This window comes from Oncorhynchus tshawytscha, linkage group LG16 (genome assembly GCF_018296145.1).
Source record: "Oncorhynchus tshawytscha isolate Ot180627B linkage group LG16, Otsh_v2.0, whole genome shotgun sequence".
NCBI lineage: Eukaryota > Metazoa > Chordata > Actinopteri > Salmoniformes > Salmonidae > Oncorhynchus > Oncorhynchus tshawytscha.
Window position 1 is genome coordinate 12,918,167 of NC_056444.1, and position 25,524 is coordinate 12,943,690.

At 43.9% G+C, this 25,524-nt stretch overlaps 1 protein-coding gene across 2 annotated transcripts in view; it reads right to left on the bottom strand.

Annotated features, from left to right (window-relative positions):
- Window positions 1–25,524, bottom strand: part of LOC112232686 (sodium channel protein type 4 subunit alpha-like) — a 216,767-nt gene that overhangs the window by 173,509 nt on the left and 17,734 nt on the right. For both annotated transcript variants that reach the window (XM_042298800.1, XM_042298799.1), the window contains exon 2: window positions 7,292–7,600. In XM_042298800.1, the coding sequence (XP_042154734.1) occupies window positions 7,292–7,558 (267 nt within the window). In that variant the 5' untranslated portion in view covers window positions 7,559–7,600. The remainder of the gene's footprint in view (window positions 1–7,291; window positions 7,601–25,524) is intronic.

Consider the following 25,524-nt stretch of genomic DNA (forward strand, 5'->3'; position numbering starts at 1 on the left):
TGGCATGGCTGTAAACATGTACAATAAACTTGCAGTGACACCAACCACACACTCACATCTACACACACACACACTCACATCTACACACACACACACACATCTACACACACACACACACATCTACACACACACTCACACTCACACATACACACACACACACACACTACACACAAATCTACATACACACACACACATCACACACATCTACACTCACATCTACACACACACACACACATCTACACTCACATCTACATACACACACACACACACACACACACTACACTCACATCTACACACACACACACACACACATCTACACACACATCTACATACACACACACACACACACACATCTACACTCACATCTACACACACACACACACACATCTACACACACACACACTACATACACACACACACACACACACACTACACTCACATCTACACACACAGACACTCACATCTACACACACACACACACATCTACACACACACACACTCACATCTACACACACACACACACACACATCTACATACACACTCACACTCACGCATACACACACACACACACATCTACACACACATCTACACACACACACACACACATCTACACTCACATCTACACACACACACACATCTACACATCTACACACACACACACACACATCTACACACACACACACTCACATCTACACACACACACACACATCTACACACACACTCACACTCACGCATACACACACACACACACATCTACACACACATCTACATACACACACACACACACACACTCTCACGCATACACACTCATGCATACACACACACACACATACGCACACACCTACACACACACCTACACACACACCTACACACACACACACACACACACACACACACACACCACACACACACATCTACACACACACACACACACACACAGGAAAACACACACAGGCACAAACAAAAACACTGATTACGTGCCATAACGAGCAAGATGCTGCTAAAAAAAAGCAGGCCTATAGAACTCTTAAGGGAGTCTCCTCATAGGAGATACAACACAACACAGAGATGAGGGGGAATGATAACAGCCAACCTAGAATGTGCTGGAACTCCCATGTCCTCTATCAAACGCTGCTCTGTGTTTAAAGGGACATTACACTCAAAGTGTGTCAGATGTTTTCAGACCTCAAATGTAGTCTAATGTGAAGATGAGTCCACATCCCAAGCCATACGTTGTGTCGATCCAGCAATACGCCTCAACCACAAATGGATGTAAAACGTAAATACCAAACTTTTGAAATTATATGGTGCTTATCTTTTCAATGCATTTTGGAATGTAGCTCATTGAATCTACGAAACAGATGGCCTGGAATGTGGACTAATCTCAACAGAAGACCACTTCGGTATGAACATATTTGACAGATGCTGATTTTGAAGTATAATGTCCATTTCAAATTCAAGCAGGTCTGTTCACATGTCTGTTCAGGGTAGTTGAGAAAGTGTGAGAACATTACAGTGGCTGTAGTCACATCACTGGTGTGGAACATACTGTGAAGTAGTGTTAACGTTCCTCTATTATCCAGAGATACCGACCAATAAAGCTAACCCACTCTATACCACACGGTTGCACAACAAAGAAGTCTGAATGTCTATCTACTCTCTCACTTTGAACTCGTGTAAACCTATTGGATCATCAGATAGCGAGCCCTACACCGTTTAAGATAAATGTTTGGTTTGGTTCAGTTTGGTTTTGTTTCCACTGGAGATGTGCACCTGGGCAGATTTGGGGACTTGAGGAGGGAGGGGAGAGAGAGTGAGAGAGTGAAAGAGAGAAAAAGAGAGGGAACGAGAGATGGGGGAGAGAGAGAGAGAAAGAGAGAGAGAGAGAGAGAGAGAGAGAGAGAGAGAGGCATAGACAATGAGGAAGTGAGAGCGTGATAGAGAAATGGAGATATTGAGGACCCACAACTGTATTCAGCTGACCAGTCACTGTCTCCAGGAGAACTACCTATCCTCAGGAGAAATAGCTTTTCACACACCCTTCAGCCTCTTTCTGGGTCCTGGGCAAACCAGCCAAAGCTACTGACTGATGAATTTTGAAAGAGTACATTTGAAACTGAGCATCATGAAAACCGTAGCTTACTCTAGTCCCTGTCCTTTTCACATACTGTAACGGTATACTTTTCACTCCCTGGGCAGCTGATTCAATCAAATCATAAAGTATTTTCTCAACTGCTACACACTGAAATCACAACTCATGCCACAGCAACTACAGCCATAGCTGTCAGTTCAATTAGATGTATCCACCAGCTTAAAAGCCTAATATTCACATCCTGGAATGCATGTTTAGTCTTACAGTAACCTCAGGGTTGTACATTTTTGTTCCAGCCCAACACTATCACACCTGATGCAACTGATCAAGGTGCTTGACGATAAGTCAAGTAAAGTTCACTCAGGACGTGCTAGTGCTGGGCTGGAACACAAATGTGCCACTCTGGGGGGTTTACTTTAATACGTACTACTACGCACGTGTCAAACTCATTCTAAGTTTCTAAGGGTTTTTGCTCCTCCCTTGTACTTCATTGATGAATTAAGGTCACTAATAAGTAAGGAACTGCTTCGCCTGGTTGTCTAGGGTTTAATTTGAAATTAAAAAACAAAAACCAGCCAACACTAGGCCCTCCATGGAACACCACTTCCTTTAAAGAATCACCCTCTACACCAGGTCTGCTCAACGCAGGACTTGGAGTGCCGAAACACTTCAGATTATTGTTTCTACCTGGTAGTAAATTGCACTCACCTGGTGTCTCAGGTCTGAATTAGTCCCTGATTAGAAGGAGAGGATGAAAAACAGAAGTGTTTCTGCCCACCAGTACCGACATTCAACAGCCCTACTCAACACGGTGAGAGGGGCATGATCCCATTTCAAAGCAGAACTTTAAACACTTATTAGGGAAGAAGGAGTGTGAGGGAAACAGATAGAGCTAGCGGTAAAAGAAGAAGAAGGAGTGTGAGGGAAACAGACAGAGCTAGTTGTAGAAGAAGAAGGAGTGTGAGGGAAACAAAGGGGCTAGTGGTAGAAGAAGAAGAAGGAGTGGAGGGAAACAGACAGAGCTAGCAGAAGAAGAAAAATTAGTGTGAGGGAAACAGACAGAGCTAGCAGTAGAAGAAGAAGAAGAAGAAGTGTGAGGGAAACAGACAGAGCTAGCAGAAGAAGAAAAATTAGTGTGAGGGAAACAGACAGAGCTAGCAGTAGAAGAAGAAGGAGTGTGAAGGAAACAAAGGGGCTAGCGGTAGAAGAAAGAGTGGAGGGAAACAGACAGAGCTAGCAGAAGAAGAAGAAGAAGAAGGAGTGTGAGGGAAACAGACAGAGCTAGCGGTAGAAGAATAAGGAGTGTGAAGGAAACAGACAGAGCTAGCAGTAGAAGAAGAAGAAGGAGTGTGAGGGAAACAGACAGAGCTAGCGGTAGAATAAGGAGTATGAGGGAAACAGACAGAGCTAGTGGTAGAAGAAGACTAAAGAATGTGAAGGAAACAGAGAGAGCTAACAGAAGAAGAAGGAGAAGGAGTGTGAGGGAAACAGACAGAGCTAGCGGTAGAAGAAGGAGTATGAGGGAAACAGACAGAGCTAGTGGTATAAGAAGACGAAAGAGTGTGAGGGAAACAGACGGTGCTAGCGGTAGAAGAAGATGAAAGAGTGTGAGGGAAACAGACAGAGCCAGCAGTAGAAGAAAAAGAAGGAGTGTGAGGGAAACAGACAGAGCTAGCAGTAGAAGAATAATTAGTGTGAGGGAAACAGACAGAACTACCGGTAGAAGATGAAGGAGTGTGAGGGAAACAGTCAGAACTAGCAGTAGAAGAAGAAGGGGTGTGAGGGAAGCAAAGGAGCTAGCGGTAGAAGAAGAAGGAGTGTGAAGGAAACAGACAGAGCTAGTGGTAGAAGAAGAAGGAGTGTGAGGGAAACAGACAAAACTAGCGGTAGAAGAAGGAGTATGAGGGAAACAGAAAGAGCTAGTGGTAGAAGAAGATGAAAGAGTGTGAGGGAAACAGACAGAACTAGTGGTAGAAGAATAAGGAGTGTGAAGGAAACAGACAGAGCTACCGGTAGAAGAAGAAGGAGTGTGAAGGAAACAGACAGAGCTAGCAGTAGAAGAAGAAGAAGAAGGAGTGTGAGGGAAGCAGACAGAACTAGTGGTAGAAGAAGACGAAAGAATGTGAAGGAAACAGAGAGAGCTAACAGAAGAAGAAGGAGAAGGAGTGTGAGGGAAACAGACAGAGCTAGTGGTATAAGAAGACGAAAGAGTGTGAGGGAAACAGACAGAGCTAGCAGTAGAAGAAAAAGAAGGAGTGTGAGGGAAACAGACAGAGCTAGCAGTAGAAGAATAATTTGTGTGAGGGAAACAGACAGAACTAGCGGTAGAAGAAGAAGGAGTGTGAAGGAAACAGACAGAACTAGCGGTAGAAGAAGAAGGAGTGTGAAGGAAACAGACAGAACTACCGGTAGAAGATGAAGGAGTGTGAGGGAAACAGTCAGAACTAGCAGTAGAAGAAGAAGGGGTGTGAGGGAAGCAAAGGGGCTAGCGGTAGAAGAAAGAAGAAACAGACAGAGCTAGCGGTAGAAGATGAAGGAGTTTGAAGGAACAGACAGAGCTAGCAGAAGAAGAAGAGGAAGGAGTGTGAGGGAAACAGGGGGAGCTAGCGGTAGAATAAGGAGTATGAGGGAAACAGACAGAGCTAGTGGTAGAAGAAGAAGGAGTGTGAGGGAAACAAAGGGGCTAGCGGTAGAAGAAGAAGAAAGAGTGTGAGGGAAACAGACAGAGCTAGTGATAGAAGAAGAAGGAGTGTGAGGGAAACAGACAGAACTAGCGGTAGAAGAAGAAGGAGTGTGAAGGAAACAGACAGAGCTAGCAGAAGATGAAGAAAAAGGAGTGTGAGGGAAAGACACAGGGCTAGCGGTAGAAGAAGACGAAAGAGTGTGAGGGAAACAGACAGTGCTGGCGATAGAAGAAGACGAAAGAGTGTGAGGGAAACAGACAGAGCTAACAGTAGAAGAATAATTTGTGTGAGGGAAACAGACAGAGCTAGCGGTAAAAGAAGGAGTATGAGGGAAACAGACAGAGCTAGTGGTAGAAGAAGATGAAAGAGTGTGAGGGAAACAGACCGTGCTAGCGGTAGAAGAAGGAGTATGAGGGAAACAGACAGCGCTAGTGGTAGAAGAAGATGAAAGAGTGTGAGGGAAACAGACAATGCTAGCGGTAGAAGAGGAAGAAGGAGTGTGAGGGAAACAGACAGAGCTAGCGGTAGAATAAGGAGTATGAGGGAAACAGACAGAGCTAGTGGTAGAAGAAGATGAAAGAGTGTGGGGGAAACAGACAGTGCTAGTGATAGAAGGAGTATGAGGGAAACAGACATAGCTAGCAGTAGAATAAGGAGTATGAGGGAAACAGACAGAGCTAGTGGTAGAAGAAGAAGGAGTGTGAGGGAAACAGACAGAGGTAGCAGTAGAAGAAGAAGGAGTGTGAGGGAAACAAAGGGGCTAGTGGTAGAAGAAGAAGGAGTGTGAGGGAAACAGACAGAGCTAGTGGTAGAAGAAAACGAAAGAGTGTGAGGGAAACAGACAGAGATGGTGGTAGAAGAAGACGATAGAGTGTGAGGGAAACAGACAGAGCTAGCGGTAGAAGAAGAGGGAGTGTGAGGGAAACAGACAGAGCTAGCAGTAGAAGAAGAAGAAGGAGTGTGAGGGAAACAGACAGTGCTAGTGATAGAAGAAGAAGAAGGAGTGTGAGGGAAACAGACAGAGCTAGTGGTAGAAGAAGACGAAAGAGTGTGAGGGAAACAGACAGTGCTAGTGATAGAAGAAGAAGAAGAAGGAGTGTGAGGGAAACAGACAGTGCTAGTGATAGAAGAAGAAGAAGGAGTGTGAGGGAAACAGACAGTGCTAGTGATAGAAGAAGAAGAAGGAGTGTGAGGGAAACAGACAGTGCTAGTGATAGAAGAAGAAGAAGAAGGAGTGTGAGGGAAACAGACAGTGCTAGTGATAGAAGAAGAAGAAGGAGTGTGAGGGAAACAGACAGAGCTAGTGATAGAAGAAGAAGAAGTGTGAGGGAAACAGACAGTGCTAGTGATAGAAGAAGAAGAAGGAGTGTGAGGGAAACAGACAGAGCTAGTGATAGAAGAAGAAGGAGTGTGAGGGAAACAGACAGAGCTAGTGATAGAAGAAGAAGAAGGAGTGTGAGGGAAACAGACAGTGCTAGTGATAGAAGAAGAAGGAGTGTGAGGGAAACAGACAGAGCTAGTGATAGAAGAAGAAGGAGTGTGAGGGAAACAGACAGTGCTAGTGATAGAAGAAGAAGAAAGAGTGTGAGGGAAACAGACAGAGCTAGTGATAGAAGAAGAAGGAGTGTGAGGGAAACAGACAGAGCTAGTGATAGAAGAAGAAGAAGGAGTGTGAGGGAAACAGACAGAGCTAGCGGTAGAAGAAGGAGTGTGAGGGAAACAGACAGAGCTAGTGATAGAAGAAGAAGGAGTGTGAGGGAAACAGACAGTGCTAGTGATAGAAGTAGACGAAAGAGTGTGAGGGAAACAGACAGAGCTAGCAGTAGAAGAAGAAGAAAGAGTGTAAGGGAAACAGACAGAGTTGTCTGTCTGTCTGTCTGTCTGTCTGTCTGTCTGTCTGTCTGTCTGTCTGTCTGTCTGTCTGTCTGTCTGTCTGTCTGTCTGTGTCTGTCTGTCTGTGTCTGTCTGTCTGTCTGTGTCTGTCTGTCTGTCCTGCTATCCATCAGTCTGTCCTTTCCTTTACATCCTGCAAACGCACACACACTCACGCACACTTCCTGAATCAAAGGATCAGTCACAGGGCCCAAACATGGGCATGGGGAATCCTTTCAACCCCTCCTCAAAGGCTCTGGCCACAGCCAGTTTCCATTAGGACTGATACTGACACATACACACAAGGACACACACACACAAACACAGACACACACATACCATTTCAGAGCATTCATAAGGATGGTCATTGTGAATACATCAGAGGAGGAAATTGGTTCAGATGTATAAAAGAACACGGGAAGATTCCAGTAATTGGAGTCGCACTAAAAAGGACATCCTTCAAGGAGGTCGAAAACACAAAGGAAAGAGATGGCAGTGGTGATGTAAGAAGTGACACACACTTGGATACAAGTTTGATATTCTCAGGCATCCAAGCACATAAGTGTAAGGACACTCAAGACACACACACACCCACACACCCACCCACAGCCCCCCTCGAGAACCCCTCCCACCCCCTTCTCACTCTCTGGTTCATGAAATAGAACGGGTCGAAGTCCTCCAGTGGGACGCCCACCAGGCCGTTGGGGATGTCGCCGAAGATGCGCGGCAGCTGTTTGCCGGCCTCCAGGTCGGCCCGGGGCCTGGGCAGCTCCACATCTCCCAGGTCCTCCTGGTAGTGCTTGGTGCGCCGGGCCTCCTCCTCAGCGATCCGTTGCTCCACGGCAGCCAGGGACTCCCAGGTAAACCGGTGCAAGCTGTCAGGACCCGGTGGTAGCAGCACGGTGGCCATCTTCTCATCCTGAGTCTCCTGTCCTAGGGATGACTTCACCAGCTACCAGGAGGGGAGGGAAAGAGAGAGAGTATGGAAGGGGAGATAGACAGAGATCGGGAGACGTAAAAGGTTCATCAACATGGCAGTCACACATGGGAGGGTTATCAACCCTAAAAGCAGACCTGAGTTAGCCTAAGGTCCTATTTGGTTGCTATAGTACTGTATAAGCAAAGCTTGGGGGGGGGGGGTTGTCATTGATATAGCCTCCCATTCACCTCCATTATCTCTTCAGCACGGGCAATGCCTCTCTGTCCTCAAAAAAGATGGTGGCGCCAGCTCTGTCAGGAGGAATGGGTCAAAATTCACCCAATTTATTGTGGGAAGCTTGTGAAAGGCTACCCGAAACGTTTGACCCAAGTTAAACAATTTATAGGCAATGCTACCAAATACTGTATGTAAACTTCTGACCCACTGGGAATGTGATGAAAGAAATAAAAACTGAAATAAATCATTCTCTCTACTATTATTCTGACATTTCATATTCTTAAAATAAAGTGGTGATCCTAACTGACCTAAAACAGGGAATTTTTACTAGGATTAAATGTCAGGAATTGTGAAAAACTGAGTTTAAATGTATTTGGCTACGGTGTGTGTAAACTTCCGGCTTCAACTGTATCCTCCAAACACCACCTTCTCTGGCATTATCACTTAAATAAATGCTTATAAAGTGTTACTCAATATTCGTCTTCAGAATCACTTTCTGGGTCAATACACCCATTAAAATAGTCCTCAAATGCAGTATTTCAATGAGAGTCCACCACACAATAAGATATTAAAGATGTTAAACAACATCTCAGGCCTGACCCGCATTAAAGCTTATGGTAAAAGTATCCCGTCCTGTTTTGCAGCTTTATAAACGGGTTCAATTCATCTGTGTTTGACTCCTTGGCCTTTGTGTGGCCCCCTGCGCCAGTATACCATGCATCTGAAACCTTGTCTTTTATTTCCACACAGTTTTAGTTGTTCACCGCAACCGGGCAGCCTGCACTGTACAGACCCCCTGACGCAACGGACATTGTGCAGGAACAGAACGGCAGTACGCTTGGGTTGCTTTTCACCCCCTTACAGCAGAATCTTAACCAACGCAGAATCCTGCCTCTCTCATCTGTCCATGTTTTCACATCAAGCTCACATGACCCCTTATGTATAGTCTGTATAATTATCGGAGTAACCACCAGTCCAGGATTCATGTGTAACATGAATATAATCAACATGTTCCGTGCTTGTATTATAGATATTTGGGGAAATATAAAGATAATTCAATGAGCGCTTGAGTTAACAACGTGTTGTTGTGTTTGCATTTGCTGTTTACACCCATGGGAAAGCATGGTGGTCAACTCAATGGACACCTCTGCTTATAATGCATTGTTGTTATGGAGCCCAGAGATGCTGTCTGAAAAGACACCTAATGGGGCTAAGAGAATAAGCATCGCAGACTTGGATATTCTGATAACACATCACCACTGAAACAGAATGACTGTACTGTACTGCATTGTACTGTACTGCACTGTGCTGCACTGTACATGCATCACAAGCAGCAAATGCAGAGCTTATTTATTTTCTCATGTCTTTTGTCTATAGGTCTTTATGTAATAGGCCTACTACGGTATAGGCGATGTGGGATTGTGTGCATGCGGTCATCACTAACATCACAACGTGTGTAGCCAAGCAGACAGGAGAACAAGGCACCAAAACGGAAGAAAACAGACAACTTGGACTCGTCCAATTACGAACGCTGATTTTTCTTTTATCCGTTGCCAAAACATTTGTTTAAACGTGCCCTAATGAATACAACCCAGATAGTATGGTGCTGTGTGTCCAAATAACATCATGTATTAATTACATTGACTGTCACTAGGGCCTGGTGGTTAGAGCTGTCCCCCGTTCTCAACACATCAGTGACCTGTTAACCCCCCCGCACCGCTACACGGTCAGAGAACAGTAATAGGTAAGATGGCGCCGACAGACATGGCAGCTCTGCTTCTAGCTCCTATTTATTTATTTATTTCGCTATACACGCAATAACATCTGCTAAATATGCGTATGAGACCAATAACATCTGCTAAATATGTGTATGTGACCAATAACATCTGCTAAATATGTGTATGTGACCAATAACATCTGCTAACACCCTGTAGTCAAGTGACCTGTAGTCTAGCACCCTGTAGTCTAACACCCTGTAGTCTAACACCCTGTAGTCAACCACCCTGTAGTCAACCACCCTGTAGTCAACCACCCTGTAGTCAACCACCCTGTAGTCTAGCACCCTGTAGTCTAACACCCTGTAGTCTAACACCCTGTAGTCAACCACCCTGTAGTCTAGCACCCTGTAGTCGACCACCCTGTAGTCGACCACCCTGTAGTCTAGCACCCTGTAGTCTAGCACCCTGTAGTCTAACACCCTGTAGTCTAACACCCTATAGTTTAACACCCTGTAGTTGACCACACTGTAGTCTAACACTCTGTTGTATAGTGACCTGTAGTCTATCACCCTCTAGTCTAGCACCCTGTAGTCTAGCACCCTGTAGTCTAACACCCTGTAGTTTAGCACAATGTGTTCTAACACCCTGTAGTCTACACCCTGTAGTCTATCACCCTGTTGTCTAGCAACCTAGAGTCGAACACCCTATAGTCTAGCACCCTGTAGTCTAGCACCCTGTAGTCTAACACCCTGTAGTTTAGCACAATGTAGTCTATCACCCTGTAGTCTACCAATATGTAATCTAACACCCTGTAGTCTAACACCCTATAGTCTAACACCCTGTAGTCTAACACCTTGTAGTCGAATACCCTGTAGTCTAACTCCCTGTAGTCCAGCACCCTGTAGTCTAACAAACTGTAGTTTAGCACACTGTAGTCTAGCACAATGTAGTCTAGCACCCTATAGTCTAACACCATGTAGTTTAGCACACTGTAGTCTACCACCTTGTAGTCCAGCACCCTATAGTCTAACAAACTGTAGTTTAGCACACTGTCATTTAGCACACTGTAGTCTAGTGACCTATAGTCTAACACCCTGTAGTCTAACAACCTGTAGATTAACACCCTGTAGTCTAACACCCTATAGTCTAACACCCTATAGTCTAACACCTTGTAGTCTATCACCCTGTAGTCTACCAATATGTAATCTAACACCCTGTAGTCTAACACCCTATAGTCTAACACCCTGTAGTCTAACACCTTGTAGTCGAATACCCTGTAGTCTAACACCTTGTAGTCTAACAAACTGTAGTTTAGCACACTGTCATTTAGCACAATGTAGTCTAGCACAATGTAGTCTAACACTTAGTAGTGCAGCAAACTAGAGTCTAACACCCTGTAGTCTAGCACCCATAGTCTAACACCCTGTAGTCTACCACCTTGTAGTCCAGCACCCTGTAGTCTAACAAACTGTAGTTTAGCACACTGTCATTTAGCACACTGTAGTCTAATGACCTGTAGTCTAACACCCTGTAGTCTAACAACCTATAGTTTAACACCCTGTCGTCTAATGACCTGTACACCAACACCCTATAGTCTAACACCTTGTAGTCTACCACCCTGTTGTCTACCACTATGTAGTCTAACACCCTATAGTATAACACCCTGTAGTCTACCAATATGTAGTCTAACACCCTGTAGTCTAACACCCTGTAGTCTACCACATAGTAGATTTAAAAAACTGTAGTTTAGCACACTGTGATTTAGCACACTGTAGTCTAACACCCTGTAGTCCAACACCCTGTAGTCTAACACCCTATAGTCTAGCACAATGTAGTCTAACACCATGTAGTCCAACAGAAAGTAGTCTAACACCATGTAGTCCAACAGAAAGTAGTCTAACACCCTGTAGTCTAACACCCTGTAGTCTAACACCCTGTAGTCTAACATCCTGTAGTCTGTCACCATGTAGTCTAACACCCTGTAGTCTAACACCCTGTAGTCTAACACCCTGTAGTCTAACACCCTGTAGTCTGTCACCATGTAGTCTAACTCCCTGTAGTCTAACACCCTGTAGTCTAACTCACTGTAGTCCAGCACCCTGTAGTCTAACTCCCTGTAGTATAACTCCCTGTAGTCTAACTCCCTGTAGTCCAGCACCCTGTAGTCTAACAAACTGTAGTTTAGCACAATGTAGTCTAGCACCCTGTAGTCTAACACCCTGTAGTCTAATTCCCTGTAGTCTAACACCTTGTAGTCTAACACACTGTAGTCTAACACCCTATAGTCTAACACCCTATAGTCTAACACCTTGTAGTCGAATAGCCTGTAGTCTAACACCTTGTAGTCTAACAAACTGTAGTTTAGCACAATGTAGTCTAGCATAATGTAGTCTAGCACAATGTAGTCTAACACTTAGTAGTGCAGCAAACTAGAGTCTAACACCCTGTAGTCTAGCACCCATAGTCTAACACCCTGTAGTCTACCACCTTGTAGTCCAGCACCCTGTAGTCTAACAAACTGTAGTTTAGCACACTGTCATTTAGCACACTGTAGTCTAGTGACCTATAGTCTAACACCCTGTAGTCTAACAACATGTAGATTAACACCCTGTGGTCTAACACCCTATAGTCTAACACCCTATAGTCTAACACCTTGTAGTCTATCACCCTGTAGTCTACCAATATGTAGTCTAACACCCTGTAGTCTAACATCCTGTAGTCTAACACCCTGTAGTCTACCACCTTGTAGTCCAGCACCCTGTAGTGTAACAAACTGTAGTTTAGCACACTGTAATTTAGCACATTGTAGTCTAATGACCTGTAGTCTAACACCCTGTAGTCTAACAACCTGTTGTCTACCACTATGTAGTCTAACACCCTGTAGTCTAACACCCTGTAGTCTAACACCCTGTAGTCTAACACCCTGTAGTCTGTCACCATGTAGTCTAACTCCCTGTAGTCTAACACCCTGTAGTCTAACTCACTGTAGTCCAGCACCCTGTAGTCTAACTCCCTGTAGTCTAACTCCCTGTAGTCCAGCACCCTGTAGTCTAACACCATGTAGTCCAACACTCTGTAGTCTAACACCCTGTAGTCTAACTCCCTGTAGTGTAACACACTGTAGTCTAGTGACCTGTAGTCTACCAACTTGTAGTGTAGTGACCTGTAGTCTAGCACTCTGTAGTCTAACACCCTGTAGTGTAACATACTACAGTATGTAGTCTAACACCCTGTAGTCTAACACCCTGTAATCTAACACCATATAGTCTAGAACCCTGTAGTCTAGCACCCTGTAGTCTAGTGACCTGTAGTCTACCAACTTGTAGTGTAATGACCAGTAGTCACACACTGTAGTCTAGTGACCTGTTGTCTAGCGCACTGTACTCCAACACACTAGTCTAGTGACCTATAGTCCATCAACCTGTAGTCCAGCACCCTGTAGTCTAGTGACCTGTAGATTAATGAACTGTACTCTCACACCCTGTAGTCTAGTGACCTGTAGTCTAGTGACCTGTAGTCTAGTGACCTGTAGTTTAATGAACTGTACTCTAACACCCTGTAGTCCAGCACCCTGTAGTCTAGTGACCTGTAGTCTAACACCCTGTAGTCTAACACCCTGTAGTCTAGTGACCTGTAGTTTAATGAACTGTACTCTAACACCCTGTAGTCCAGCACCCTGTAGTCGAGTGACCTGTAGTCTAACACCCTGTAGTCTAGTGACCTGTAGTTTAATGAACTGTAGTCTAACACCCTGTAGTCTAGTGACCTGTAGTTTAATGAACTGTACTCTCACACCCTGTAGTCTAACACCCTGTAGTCTAGTGACCTGTAGTCTAGCACCCTGTAGTCTAGTGACCTGTAGTTTAATGAACTGTACTCTCACACCCTGTAGTCTAACACCCTGTAGTCTAGTGACCTGTAGTCTAGCACCCTGTAGTCTAGTGACCTGTAGTTTAATGAACTGTACTCTAACACCCTGTAGTCTAACACCCTGTAGTCTAGTGACCTGTAGTCTAGCACCCTGTAGTCTAGTGACCTGTAGTTTAATGAACTGTACTCTAACACCCTGTAGTCTAACACCCTGTAGTCTAGCACCCTGTAGTCAGTATAGCTGGAGTTCATTGAATGTAAAGGCCAGCTCGGCCAGCTTGACTGAGAGTCCATTTAGGCAAATACAATTCCTTCCCAAAATAGGGTTGATCCACTGGAGTGCACTATATAAGTCACCAGGGGCATTGAACAAGTTAAATGGGCCTTGGATTCATTTCAAAGGCTCGCTGCCTGCCCCGCTCGGGTCCTTCAGCTGCAGCACATGAGCGCAGGCGTCTAAAGTGAAGTCCGAACAAAAGGGATATGGGGGAAATACAGGGTTTACCTGAGGATAGGAGCGCAAAACTTCTGGGCCAGATGTCGATGATTTAGAACAGCTTGCTCACTACACAAACACACACACACACGTGCACGCGCGCACACACACGCACACACACACACACACACAAACAAAAACAACTGGGCAAGAGCAGAGAATATCACTAGGATGCTTCTTTGCATTGTAAAACACATTGCAAAATAGAACTTTGCCACTTTCAGCACTATGATTTCGTTATGGGGCAGATAAAGAGACATTAGGCATTATGATTTATATATGATGGGCAGATAAAGAGACAGGAGGGAAATAAAGAGGGAAAGCGGAGTGCCTATCAAGAAATAATTTCAAGTAGAGATCCCCAGTGCCTATTTCTTTGCTCTGAAATTACAACCCTCTCATTTTTTATATTTCTATACTTCTGATCATAATCAAAACGACATCACTGTCACTGATGTTTTCTTTTTCTGGTAGGATTGACAAAATTGAGATAAAGACCTAAGTCCTGGTCAGGTTCCCTGGCATTGAAACTAATGGGATGAAAACAGTAGGTTATTCAGTAATGCACAACATGCAGATACATATATTGTAAAGAACAAATGTAATTGTCTGCTGAGTAGAATTAGGAATCATGTCAGCGATATTTCTGTCTGAAATGTTATGAACATTTCACCTCATTGAACACACCCCAGCTATTGTGCCATAACCCAGGAAAACCCCAACACATCATAACTTAACCTAATCTTTATTTTACCTATCTCATTGAGGTCAAAATATAGCTTTTTCAAGGGAGACCTGGCACCTTACTTTAGCGCTGGGGTCAAGCCCACCACTCTCTGCCCCCCAATTCCACCCTAAACCCGTCTATCCTGGGACGAGGGATTGACCTGGTATTGCTTTGGGAAATCAGAAATAAAGAGCAACACATGGAGGAGCAGTGTACCAGCGGTGCCAGAGGCTAAGGGCTCAGTCAGAGCCTCTGTCCAGCCTATTCACCCGAAGCAGGGAGAAGAATCTCTCACTTTACAGGCTGTCAACATGATTTGTTTATGTTTCCTATTAAAAAAATCCCAACATGTACTAGGATGTAAGAAAAGCCATAACCCTGAAGGGACTGACTGGATGCTGTGAGATGACTTCATACCCACACGTTCGTGTCTCACCATCGTATGGTAGCCTGGGAGGGTGGCATTTTAACGTCATAGATTTAGCCGGTGGTAACTTATGAAATAGACACTGGCTGGAATGCGGTTTTAACCAATCAGCATTCAGGATTAGACCCACTCGTTGTATAAATACATATAAACAGTTCATCGTGAGATGTGAGGAAAGAATGTTGGTAGATAAGAAGCATTATTTGTTTTTCTGAAGTGTTACTGTGCAATTGACGATTCATTCTAGGATTTAAACAGAGTCACATAAATGGACAGAGACTTCGGGTGCATGTGCGTGTCAAGCATGACATTCTCACACTCACGTACCACGGTCAACAGAGGCTGACAGCGGAGTTATTCTTCATCGTGATTGTGTGTCGTGCACCTCTAACCTTGATGCTCAGTTCACAAAGGAGCCAGTCACTGTAAGAAGCACTGAGCCTTTCGTGGCTGTAAGTCATCCTACAAAATACAGGCTTTGTTCAATTGATTCCATAGTCACCGTGATAAGGGGGAAAGGGGATCATACTTAATCAATTGTGCCGGCGTAATAGCTGACGGCTTCTTTATCATCAGTTAGTTATTATTGAGACTTTAAAGGTCAATGCTACCACAATGCTACCGTACCTGTAGACTTCCAGTCATTGTGCTAACGCTAGATAGTATTGGCTCGCGAAACTACAGCTAAGTTCCTTCATACTGCATGCAGTCACATATCCCTTTAACTCCCTATCAAAAGCTTCCAAGTTCCTCACTGTCCATATCACTAAGGAATTATCACAGTCCACACACATCAACACAGTTGTGAAGAAGGCACGACAACGCCTCTTTCCCCTCAGGAGACTGAAAGGATTCAGCATGGGCCCCCAGATCCTCAAAATGTTATACAGCTGCACCATTGAAAGCATCTTGACTGGCTGCATGACCACTTGATATGGCAACTGCTTGACATCTGACCGCAAGGAACTACAGAGGGTAGTGGTTATGGTCCGGTACATCACTGGGGCTGAGCTCCCTGCCATCCAGGACCTCTATACCAGGCGGTGTCAGAGGAAGGCCTTGAAAATGGTCAAAGACTACAGCCAACCAAGTAATACACTTTTATCTTTGCTGCGGTATGGCAAACAGACCTGATGCACCAAGGCTTGAACCAATAGGACCCTGAACAGCTTCTACCCCTAATCCATAAGAATGCTAAATAGTTAGTTAAATATACTGAACAAAAAAATTAATCCAACATGCAACAATTTAAATGGTTTTACTGAGTTACAGTTCATATAAAGAAATCAGTCAATTGAAATAAATTCATTAGGTCCTAATCTATGGATTTCAAGAGTGGGCAGGGGCGCAGACATGGGTGGGACTAGAAAGGCATAGAATGAGTTTTTCCCCACAAAAGGGCTTTATTGCCAACATAAATATTCCTAATTTTCATCAGTTGTCCGGGTGGCTGATCACAAACGATCCCACACGTGAAGAAGCCGGATGTGGAGGTTCTGGGCTGGCGTGGTTACACGTGGTCTGTGGTTGTGAGGTCGGTTGGACATCCTGCCAACTTCTCTGGAGGCTGCTTATGGTAGAGAAATGAACACTAAATTCTCTGGGAACATTTCTGGTTGACATTCCTGCAGTCAGCATGCCAATTGCACAATCCCTTAAAACATCTGTGGCATTGTAAAACCAAATGCATGCTTTTCAACCGTTCGCTGCCAGCATCCGCACCCCCGACTAGCATCACCAAACCTGGATGGTTCCGACCTAGAATATGTGGACATCTATAAGTGCCTAGGTGTCTGGCTAGACTGTAAACTCTCCTCCCAGACTCATATCAAACATCTCCAATCTAAAATCAAATCTAGAGTCGGCTTTCTATTCCGCAACAAAGCCTCCTTCACTCACGCCGCCAAACTTACCCTAGTAAAACTGACTATCCTACCGATCCTCGACTTCGGCGATGTCATCTACAAAATAGCTTTGAATACTCTACTCAGCAAACTGAATGCAGTTTATCACAGTGTAATCCGTTTTGTTACTAAAGCAACTTATACCACCCACCACTGCAACTTGTATGCTCTAGTTGGCTGGCCCTCGCTACATATTCGTCGCCAGACCCACTGGCTCCAGGTCATCTACAAGTCCATGCTAGGTAAAGCTCCGCCTTATTTCAGTTCACTGGTCACGATGGCAACACCCACCCGTAGCACGCGCTCCAGCAGGTGTATCTCACTGATCATCCCTAAAGCCAACACCTCATTTGGCCGCCTTTCGTTCCAGTTCTTTGCTGCCTGTGACTGGAACGAATTGCAAAAATCGCTGAAGTTGGAAACTTTTTTCTCCCTCACCAACTTCAAACATCTGCTATCTGAGCAGCTAACCGATCGCTGCAGCTGTACATAGTCTATCGGTAAATAGCCTACCCAATTTAATTACCTCATCCCCATACTGTTTAGATTTATTTACTTTTCTGCTCTTTTGCACACCAGTATCTCTACCTGTACATGACCATCTTATCATTTATCACCAGTGTTAATCTGCAAAATTGTAATTATTCACATACCTCCTTATGCCTTTTGCACACAATGTATATAGACTCTCTTTTTTTCTACTGTGTTATTGACTTGTTAATTGTTTACTCCATGTGTAACTCTGTGTTGTCGGTTCACACTGCTATGCTTTATCTTGGCCAGGTCGCAGTTGTAAATGAGAACTTGTTCTCAACTAGCCTACCTGGTTAAATAAAGGTGAAAAAAATAAAATAATAATAATTGTGTTTTATGACAGAACTGCACATTTTAGAGTGGCCTTTTATTGTTCCCAGTACAAGGTGCACCTGTGTAATGATATTGGCTCACTAACATGGACGTAAACCAATATGTGGACAGAATTTCAGACAAATAATATTTTTGTGAGTATGGAACATTTTTGGGATATTTAATTTCAGCTCATGAAACATGGGACCAACACTTCACATGTTTATATTTTTGTTCAGTTAACCAATAGCTACCAGGACTATCAGCATTGACCCTTTTTACACAAATTATTTTGAATCATCACATATGCAGCAGTTACTGTTTATTATCTGTCCTGTTGCCAAGTCACTTTACCCCTACCTATATGTACAGTTGAAGTCGGAAGTTTACATACACCTTAGCCAAATACATTTAAACTCAGTTTTTCACATTTCCTGACATTTAATCAGAGTAAAAATTCCCTGCCTTAGGTGTTAGGATCACCACTTTATTTTAAGAATGTGAAATGTCAGAATAATAGTAGAGTAGAGAGAATGATTTATTATAGCTTTTATTTATTTCATCACATTCCCAGTGGGTCAGAAGTTTACATACACTCAATTAGTATTTGGTAGCATTGCCTTTAAATTGTTTAACTTGGGTCAAACGTTTCAGGTAGCCTTTCAGAAGCTTCCCAGAATAAGTTGGGTGAATTTTGACCCATTCCTCCTGACAGAGCTGGTGTAACTGAGTCAGGTTTGTAGGCCTCCTTTCTCAGAGACATTTTTCTACAGGGTTGAGGTCAGGGCTTTGTGATGGCCACTCAAATACCTTGACTTTGTTGTCCTTAAGCCATTTTGCCACAACTTTGGAAGTCTGCCTGGGGTCATTGTCCATTTGGAAGACCCATTTGCGACCAAGCTTTAACATCCTGACTGATGTCTTGAGATGTTGCTTCAATATATCCACATAATTTGCCTGCCTCATGATGCCATCTATTTTGTGAAGTGCACCAGTTCCTCCTGCAGCAAAGCACCCCCACAACATGATGCTGCCACCCCCGTGCTTCACGGTTAAGATGGTGTTCTTCGGCTTGCAAGTCTCCCCCTTTTTCCTCCAAACATAACAATGGTCATTATGGCCAAACAGTTCTATTTTTGTTTTGAATCAGACCAGAGGACATTTCTCCAAAAAAGTACAATCTTTGTCAAAATGTGCAGTTGCAAACCGTAGTCTGGCTATTTTTTTATGGCGGTTTTAGAGCAGGGGCTTCTTCCTTGCTGAACGGCCTTTCAGGTTATGTTGACATAGGACTCGTTTTACTGTGGATATAGATACCTTTGTACCTGTTTCCTCCAGCATCTTGACAAGGTCCTTTGCTGCTGTTCTAGGATTGATTTGCACTTCTCACACCAAAGTACGTTCATCTCTAGGAGACAAAACGTGTCCTTCCTGAGTGGTATGACGGCTGCGTGGTCCCATGGTGTTTATACTTGTGTACTATTGTTTGTACAGATAAACGTGTTACCTTCAGGCATTTGGAAATTGCTCACAAGGATGAACCAGACTTGTGGAGGTCAACAATTTGTTTTCTGAGGTCTTGTCTGATTTCGTTTGCTTTTCCCATGATGTCAAGCAAAGAGGCACTGGGTTTGAAGGTAGGCCTTGAAATGCATCCACAGGTACACCTACCTCCCACTGACTCAAATGATGTCAATAAGCCTATCAGAAGCTTCTAAAGCCATGACATCATTTTCTGGAATTTTCCAAGCTGTTTAAAGGCACAGTCAACTTAGTGTATGTAAACTTCTGACCCACTGGAATTGTGATCCAGTGAATTATAAGTAAAATAATCTGTCTGTAAACAATTGTATGAAAAGTTACTTGCGTCATGCACAAAGTAGATGTCCTAACCAGCTTGCCAAAACTATAGTTTGTTAACAAGAAATGTGTGGAGTGTTTTAAAAACAAGTTTTAATGACTCCAACCTAAGTGATGTAAACTTCCGAACTATACATATCTACCTCAGTTGCCTCATACCTCTGCAATTGTTCCATGTGTATATAGCCAAGTTATCTTTACTCATTGTGTATTTATTCCTTGTGTTATTATTTTTCTATTATTAATGGGGTTTTCTCGCTCTCTGCGTTGTTGGGAAGGACCCGAAAGCATTTCACTGTTAGTCTACACCTGTTGTTTATGAAGCATGTGACAGATCAAATTTTATTTTATTTTATAGGGCATGTCTTTTATTATACAGCATGTCTTTAAGCTAGCTCCCTTCACTTAAAATGCGCACACACACACACACACACACACACACACACACACACACACACACACACACACACACCCTGAGCCTCGCCGAAACCGTTACATGCTTAATAACAAGGGGGTGAGGACAAAAAGCATCGATGACTGGTGACCCCCCTATTTCCACCTCGTGACAGATTATTCATCTGGGCAAGACATCTGTACCCGAACTGAACCCTCTGTGTAATCAACTCCCTCGCTCCGACCACAGGGGAAGAGGAGACAAGAGGGGAAGAGAGAAAAAGATGAGAAATGAGAGTAAATTAAGAAATAAAGAGGCTTGAAAGGAGGGGGGTGCGGGGGTCACGTAGGGGTCATTGATTTGAGAAGTCATAGTCTCTCAGAATTGGCCTCAGACGCAGCTTGTGTGTGCGTTTATAATCAGTGGCACTGTTTGATTATTCAAATGTGTCCTTGGAGTTCTTGCCAACATGTTGCTTCATTGTTGATTGTTAATTTTAAAATTTTTAAAAAATTTACAAAATGAGCTCGCACTGTAATACTTAAAGGGATAGTTCAAAATGTCAAAAAGTTCTGTTACAGTCCATAGAAACATGTCAAACGATGTATAGAATCAATCTTTAGGATGTTAACATAAAACTTTAATAATATTCCAACCGGAGAATTCCTTTGTCTTCAGAAAAGCAAAGGAACGGGAGCTACCTCTCATGTGAATGCGGGTGACTGAGCTCGTGACTGCTGGCAGACCTCTGACTCATTCCTCTCTCATTCAGCCCCCTTTTACAGTAGCAGCCTCAGACAAGTTTCTAAAGACGGTTGACATCTAGTGGAAGCCTTAGGAAGTGCAAGATGACCAATATCCCACTGTATCTTCAATAGGGGCTGAGTTGAAAATCGGCCAACCTCAGATTTCCCACTTCCTGGTTGGATTTTGTCTCAGGTTATTGCCTGCCATATGAGTTCTGTTATACTCACAGACATCATTCAAACGGTTTTAGAAACTGTGTTTTCTATCCAAATATACCAATAATATGCAAATATTAGCAACTGGGACTGAGGAGCAGGCAGTTTACTCTGGGCACCTCTGGGCACCTTATTCATCCAAGCTACTCAATACTGCCCCCTAGGAAGTTAATTTTATCTCTATTTCTTAATTTTGTGACTCCTCTCTTTGGCTGGAAAAATGGCTGTGTGTGTTTTCGTGACTTGGCTCTGACCTAACATAATCATATGTTGTGCTTTCGCTGTAAAGCCTTTTTGAAATCGGACACGATGGGTAGAATAACAAGAAGTTTATCTTTCATTTGCTGTATTGCACTTGTTAACGTGTGAAATTTCACGTGCTACCTTTTCAGCGGAATGTTGTCGAGGGGTGCCACTAGCAGAACCCCTAGCCATAAGAAGTTAAGGCTGGAGGAAAAAGTGGAATAGAGTTTGGAGGGAGAAGCTTGAAATTTAGAGTGATAGAAAGCGGCTGTAGCAGCAGATACAGAGGAAGAGAAGGCAGAGAGGAGGGAGTAGAAGGAAGATAGGTCCTCCGGAAGTTTAGTTTTCCTCCGTTTCCATTCAGCTGCCCACAGCCCCATTCTGTTAGCACACAGTCAGACAGAGTGGGAGGGGAAGGTTGAGCCAGCTAGAAGGAAAGGGGACAGTGAGAGTCAATTGATGCGGAAAGGGAGGAGAGTAGGGTCGAAAAGGTAGAGTCAAAAGACAAAAAAAGGAGAAAAAAGGATTTAGCAGAAGGGAAAGGGGATAGGATAGAAGAGGAGAGAGTCGTGGGAGAGGGAGAGTGAATATTGCTGTGACGCATGACCATCTGGGTAGGAGCTGAGTGGGTAGGGTTGGAGGAGAGATGGAGAGAAAAGTCAACCACGTACTGATTAGAGACATGGAGATGGGTTGCAGTGAGATTAGTAAGTGAACAGCCTCTAGTGAAGATGAAGTCAAGCGTATTGCCTGCCTTGTGAGGTGACAGAAAGGGTGAGGTCAAAAGAGGAAAATGAGTAGGAAAAGGTGGAAAGAAATTAATTGAAGTCAGGTGTCGGGAGGTCAAAGTCACTCTGTACGATGAGTGGTCAGCCAGTGTCGGGAAATGAGCTTATCGAGATGTCAAGCTCATTGGGGAATTGTTCAAGGGCACCTAGTGGACGATAAATGACAACAATGTTAAGCTTGAGTGGACATGTGACAGTGGCTGCATGGAAAATCTCCAGAAATGAGTAGACCTGTGCCACCACTGCAACGACCAGATGCTCTCGGACTATGAGAGAACACACAGTCAAATGATGAGAGAGCAGCTGGAGTAGCAGTGTTCTCTGGAGAAATCCATGTCTCTGTCAGGGACAAAAAAGTGTAGAGACTGAAGGACAATATACTGTAGGCTGAGATTAACTCAGCTTTAATGACCGCAATTCGTCAGTTCCAAATGTTGCCGGAGATGAGGAATTCCACATGGGTAGTGCACGCAGGGTACACTAAATTAGAAGGGTAGCAGCCTTGAGGTGGAGAGCGTCTGTAAAACCTTCAGGCAGAGGAGCGAACTAGGATAAAAAAAACACACATACTTGCCAAAGCTACAGAAGAGCAAAATGAGATCATCTGAAAGTAACTAGGTAAGATACACAAGTGAGAGAGTACTTTCCTTCCTCCAATAACTCTGCAGAGCAACTCGGCAGTGCCACTTGACAACTCTGCCGCTTACAGATGCTTATGAAAAAAAACAGGAGCTACTGAAGTACTAGCACTAATTGCCTAGCAGAGGTGAAAGACACACCTCCCAGGTAGGTTCAGAAATTCTTCCCTCCTAATCAGAAGTAAAGCCTCTGTTTCACCATTTCACACACAGGAGTAGGTCAACTCATTGTCTGACAGCACATTGGGGAGGGTGTCATTTGATACACAAACAAGGACTGTATATTGTAGGTACTGCCACCTACTTACAGTCTTACCTTTGTCTTGTCATGTATGTTTGTATTTTGTTGTATTTTGTTGCAAATTAATCAAATTGGAAATCAAATTTCCCTATTTAATATTAATATTATTTTCTGCACAACTATCAGATGACGACACCCTCTAAAATATTTAATTGTAAAAAAATTTTTTTTTAAATTCCCTGACTTGATTGCCGTCATGAAAAAACAAACACAGGTTGTAATATGGTTGTTATCCGACATCTATACAACAATACAAACAAACCGTTTAAACAACCCAAAAATGACCAAATGCCAAATGCTAGACGTTGGGATGAGCAAGCAGTGGAATACTCCAGCAATCCTGTTATTAATATCTCATCCAGAGGCAGTGGCCTGGGAGTTGGCCAGTGATCATGGAATGGGAGGATTAATAGGTGTATTAGCTGTGTGTGTGTGTGTGTGTGTGTGTGTGTGTGTGTGTGTGTGTGTGTGTGTGTGTGTGTGTGTGTGTGTGTGTGTGTGTGTGTGTGTGTGTGTGTGTGTGTGTTTGTTCATGCAAATGTGTGTGTGTGTGTGTGTGTGTCCGTGTGTGTGTTAACTGAGTCATTAAGGTCGCCTGCCTTCTGACTGACAGGAACATTCACAGCTCAGGGGGGCGGCTTGGGCTTCGCTGCAGCTTAGTTTGGTTAAACATGTGAGACATCCATCTCGCTCTAAAGTAATGACCGCTGTCAGAGTGGGAAGCAAGTACAGTAAATAATGAAGAACACCTGGTTGGGTTGCGGTTGATTTCCATCTGAAATCTATACTCTGTATGGCCAGATCTACTCGGGTGGCAACATGGAGGCAACATTTAAAAGAACATCAAAGCAACACTCATCAAGGATGACACATATCAGGACTGGAAACAATAGAATGGGAGGACTCGATAACCAAGAGAGAATCATTCAAATTACACTAAGGGTTGACTAGATTAAGCCTAGTCCTTGACAAAAGAATCCAATGGAAAATCCATTGAAATAACTTTTAGTGCGAGACTAAGTTTATTCTATGTCTGGGAAACCAGTCCCATGTGTGGTGTTGTTCAGATTAAATTCCACTCTGGGGGTCCTATAAAATGCTGTTTCACACCATTTTATGGTGATATGAATGCTGCCACATAATTGTGCTCTGGTTAATTTGACGGTTATTGACAAATTTCGAGAGGGTGACTGTGATAAGAGGTGAAAACACTAGAATGAAAAATGAGGTGAATCGCAACATTAGAAAACACATAGTCTCAGTCAATCCCCAGTCAGTGTGTGGAGGTGGAGAGACAAAGAGAGAGAGAGAGAGAGAGAGAGAGAGAGAGAGAGAGAGAAGAGAGAGAGAGTAGAGAGAGGGAAAGAGAGAGAGGGAAAGAGAGAGAAAGAGAGAGAGAGGGAAAGAGAGAGAGAGAGAAAGAGAGAGAGAGGGAAAGAGAGAGAGAGAGAGGGGAAAAAGAGAGAGAGGGGGGAAAGAGAGAGAGAAAGACAAAGAGAGAAAGAGAGAGAGAGAGAGAGACAGAGACAGAGAGAAAGAGACAAAGACAAAGAGAGAGACAGAGACAAAGAGAGAGAGAGAGAGAGAGAGAGAGAGAGAGAGAGAGAGAGAGAGAGAGAGAGAGAGAGAGAGAGAGAGAGAGGGAAAGAGAGAGACAGAGAGAGAGAGAGAGAGAGAGAGAGAGGGGAAGAGAGAGAGAGAGAGAGAGATTATCTCGTGTCAGCAGGTTGTGAGGTGTCAGCAGGTGGGCCTGTCCATATGGATGTTCTGTCTGTAGTGGTGCCTGATTTGAAAGTTCTGCCTGCCTATCTAGATACCTGCCTGCCAGCCTAAATGCCTGCCTGCTTGGCTGCCTGCTTGGCTGCCTGGCTGCCTTGATTTTGATGTGATTACTTAAGATCCCCATTAGCCAACACCAATGGCAACAGCTAGTCTTACTGGGATCCGACACAACGAAAAATACTTTACAGACAAAATACTTTAAAATCTAAATACATTAAAAAAAAACATTAACATGTAGTATGTGTGTGTCCCTTGTTGCCTGCCTGCCTGCCTGCCTGTTTTTTGAAAGTCATTGGGTCAGTCTTTCCTGGGTTTGGCCCTAGCTCCAGCCTTATAACCTGGACTTCCACCTCGCCTGTGGAAGTGCTTCGCTGCTTCGCTGCTAAGCAATCACTATTCTTTGATTCCCCCGCCTAAAGATTATCAACCAGCAGCTTGTCACCACCTGTGTCCTGTGCCTTTCAGGACGGTGTTGTTTCAGCCACTCTTGCACCATGCCGGGCCAAAGCCAACCATGAGTTATCCCAGGGCCCCCGTGGTGGACGAGTCAACTCTGATATTATTAGACTCCCTGTTAGATGCCCCTGCTAGCTAAATAACACACACACACACACACACACACACACACATACACACACAGTTGCTGGTGTCAGTTGGAGTACGGTGACAGGTGTCATTCAGGTTGGAGGAGTCATGCATTGTGCATACTCTCATTGTCCAGTGTCATAGGCTCTGTTCCAATACAACAGCGGACCTTTCCCAAT